This window comes from Aristolochia californica, unplaced genomic scaffold (assembly GCF_029961685.1).
Source record: "Aristolochia californica isolate CCGP_79_NKW_82.1479 unplaced genomic scaffold, dmAriCali1.0.hap1 SCAF_10, whole genome shotgun sequence".
In the NCBI taxonomy this organism is placed as follows: Eukaryota; Viridiplantae; Streptophyta; class Magnoliopsida; order Piperales; family Aristolochiaceae; genus Aristolochia; species Aristolochia californica.
Window position 1 is genome coordinate 27,319,724 of NW_027181771.1, and position 3,716 is coordinate 27,323,439.

The 3,716-nt window shown below is 42.6% G+C and overlaps 1 protein-coding gene across 1 annotated transcript; it reads left to right on the forward strand.

Annotated features, from left to right (window-relative positions):
• Positions 1-1,548: 1,548 nt before the first annotated feature.
• LOC137943021 (xyloglucan galactosyltransferase KATAMARI1 homolog) lies at positions 1,549-3,396 on the forward strand. The gene has a single exon (XM_068788721.1). It carries the CDS (start codon positions 1,549-1,551, stop codon positions 3,394-3,396), a length of 1,848 nt encoding a protein of 615 aa, XP_068644822.1.
• Positions 3,397-3,716: the final 320 nt, after the last annotated feature.

The following is a 3,716-nucleotide window of genomic DNA, read 5'->3' on the forward strand; positions in this document are numbered from 1 at the left end:
TTATTTGATAAAAATTTATCGATAAGTATAGTAATATATTAGATTGATTATTAATTTTTATTTATTTCCCTAGAAGAGGCAAAAAGAGGTCCATTTAATTTTCCTAAAAAAATTTTAAAATATTTCTTGTAATTTTCTAGTAAGTCTCTAATAGTAATAGGATTTTATTTAAAGGTGTTTTTGGAAATATGTATCATAGGAAAAACATTTCTAGTTTTTCCTAGAATATAAATTTTCAACTAGGGGCACTAAGGAGGCCATAGTAAATTTATGGCCAGATTTAAAAATTACAAAATAAGTTAGACAACATTTGGGGTAAAAAAGATTAATATTTGTGCATTCTAATCCATTATCGAGATTCAATCCCGAACCTCCCCTATCATTATTTTTTTAAAATGTATGCATAATTTTATATATAATTTATTTGACATATATATATATATATATATATATTATGTAGAGTATTAAATATAGGTTAAACTCGAACTCGGTTAAAATTATTAGACTCGATCTCGATTGCAATTTTAGGCTCGATGCTAGGGTCGGCTCGAGTTCGAGTTCGACATATTTAAATCAAGTTCAGCTCGAACATATGAAGGTTCGGACTCAGCTGGATTTGATGCCACCCTTATGCCCAATTTTAAATAGAGGTCATACCCAATTTTATGTAGAGGTCATACCCAATTTTATGTAAAATGTATGCATAATTTTATATAAATTTTATTTGACATGTATTTTTTGAAAAAAATTTAAATATATGTTGGAGCTCGAACTCCAGACATGTATTTTTTGAAAAGTTTTAATGAATGTTGAAGCTCGAACTCGAATCGAACTCAGTTAAAATTATTGGGCTCGATCTCGATAACAATTTTACACTCGAGGTTGGGCTCAGCTCGAGCGCGAGTTCGAAATATTTAAATCAAGTTCTGCTCGAATATTGATAGGTTCAGGCTCGGCTCGATGTTACCCTTACTTTGAGGCTATTAATGACATAGATTGGGCTCATTAAAAACGAGTCATGGTTAAGTCTGTGCTTGTATACGTTACCAACATAAGCTGTATATTGCGAAAGTAATAATGGGTTTATTAATCATAACAATGAGTATTTGCTGGAAATTAGCAAAACATTATCTGGTTCTGGTTGCTCCTCATGCGGATTTTTAATTTTTGTAAATAGTGTTCGCCTTCGCTGCCTCATTAGAAGTTTCACAGGATCATCAATTCTCCCAGAGTCCCCTCCTAATAGTAGTTTCCTTTGTTAGATTCGAAGACTTTGACGAAGTCCACGCTTCTTCCTTAAAGCTTCCTTCTACGCTCCGTAAATGAAGCGACGGTGTATTTTCTCATTTCAGTTTGTTCCCTTTCTCTCGTCGGTCTTCAGCTTTGAAATCCCTTTGACAAGGAAACCTCCAGCTTTTCACCCTTTCGGAGGCCTCAATTTCCAAAACCAGGAGACATGACACCTCTTCCCGCATGAAATCCCGCTAAGCCGATCGGGATTCTATGAGTCGTCGCCTTCTCCCCACGAGGAATATTCATCCAGAAAGGATGGAGAAACTGAATGGTAAGTGTCGAAGCCATTTCTGTTTCGTCGTCCTCTCCGTCTCCCTTTTCTGGTTTTTCTTCTATTATTCCCATTCCTCAACCTTGGCCAGAAGCATTCAATCCATCGTCCCTTACAGTTACGTTATTGCTTCCTCCCGAGTCGACTCGCTGCCACCGGAATCCATCGGGCCCCGGACGTTGGCCAGAAGTCCAAACGACGCAGGGAAAAAATCCTTCCGGTCAGCAGCTCCAAATGGAGGTCCCGAATCTTGCACGCCTCAGACAGCTCAGTTGGGGAAGAACGACGTTTGCCTGCAGGAATCCATGAACCGAGCATCAGCTGCAGAGGACCACGAGGTTGAAAATAGTAATTCCGGTCCAAAAAAACCCATAAAAGATAGAAACCCGGTTCGTGCAAATGGTGACGCGGGGGGAGTTAGAACGCACGATCAACTCCCAGTCACAAACCAAACCGTCGATGACTTGCGCGTTTCGGAAAAACGGTCCGTGAAACTGAGGAGGGAGTCCTGCTCCGGTCGATACATCTATGTTCACCGCCTTCCGAACCGGTTCAACATGGACATGCTGAAGCAATGTCAAACACTGAGCATATGGACGGATATGTGCCGCTTCACCTCTAATGGCGGGCTTGGTCCCATGCTTCGAGACAAGGACCGCGTCTTCTCCAAAAAGGGCTGGTACGCGACTGACCAATTTTCCCTCGATGTAATCTTCAACAGGAGAATGAGACAGTACCGGTGTTTGACCGACAATTCCTCTGAAGCTTCGGCGATCTTCGTACCATTTTTCGCTGGCTTAGACGTAGCTCGCTATCTGTGGGGATACAATGTTTCAGTGCGCGATTCTGCTGCTCTGGATCTCATGAACTGGCTGGCGGCGAGGCCCGAGTGGAAGAAGATGGGGGGTCGTGACCATTTTCTCGTAGCAGGGAGGATAGCTTGGGATTTTAGAAGATTAACAGACGAAGAATCGGATTGGGGCAGCAAGCTTTTGCTGCTGCCAGAAGCCAGGAACATGACTATATTAGTTATAGAATCGAACCCTTGGAGCAACAACGATTACTCTATACCATACCCAACTTATTTTCATCCATCCAAAGACAGCGAGGTATTCTCATGGCAGAGTAGGATGAGAAAGCTGAATCGCCCTTGGTTGTTCTCCTTCGCCGGAGCTCCACGGCCAAACATGACCGCCTCGATTCGCAATAACCTTATCAGACACTGCCAGGCTTCCAGGAGGTGCTGGTTTCTTGACTGCGACACCTGGAAAGACGAGTGCCGGACACCGAGTAATGTGATGAAGATGTTTCAGAGGTCCATTTTCTGTTTACAGCCTCCGGGGGACTCCTATACTCGCCGATCGACCTTCGATTCGATGCTGGCGGGATGTATACCGGTGTTCTTCCATCCCGGCTCAGCTTATGTTCAGTACAGGTGGCATCTGCCGAAGAATCATTCTAATTACTCCGTGTTTATACCGGAGAGGGAGGTGAGACAAGGAAAGACTAGCATAGAGAGGACACTGCTTGAGATTCCTGAAGAGAGAGTGAGAACGATGAGGGAGACGGTTATAGGTTTAATTCCAAGGCTAATATATGCAGACCCAAGATCTAGATTGGGGAAACTTGAAGATGCGTTTGATATAGCTGTTAGAGGAGTAATTGAAAACGTAAATAAGGTGAGGAAGGGGAGGAGGAAAAGCGGACCGACCGAGGATTTTACTGAAGAGCAACGGAAGTGGAAAAATGACTTGATGGGTATCGAGGAAGACGATGAATGGGATTCCTACTTCACTGCACCAGACACCGCTGAACGCTATCTTTCGTTATGAATCCCAGAGCCATGTTTCCGCAGTTGAAAACTGTAAATTTTATACTTCGCTACACAAATACAGATTGTATACTCTCGAGTGCTGTTGCACTTCTTAGAAAATTTGAGCTAGTTTTATAGTTCCTTTTTCAACTTCTGTTTTCTTTCCCTGTGATCTCTTTTCTTCCGTCTTCAGAGCAGATACTAATGAGTTCAAAACCTTCATCTTGTATCACCTGGGAAAACGCTCGCGTTACTGCCGTCTCTGGTACGGTATTGCCTTCGAACTCCAAGTGCGCCTGGACGCCACCATTGGAATAATCGTCGATGCGGAAAGCATCT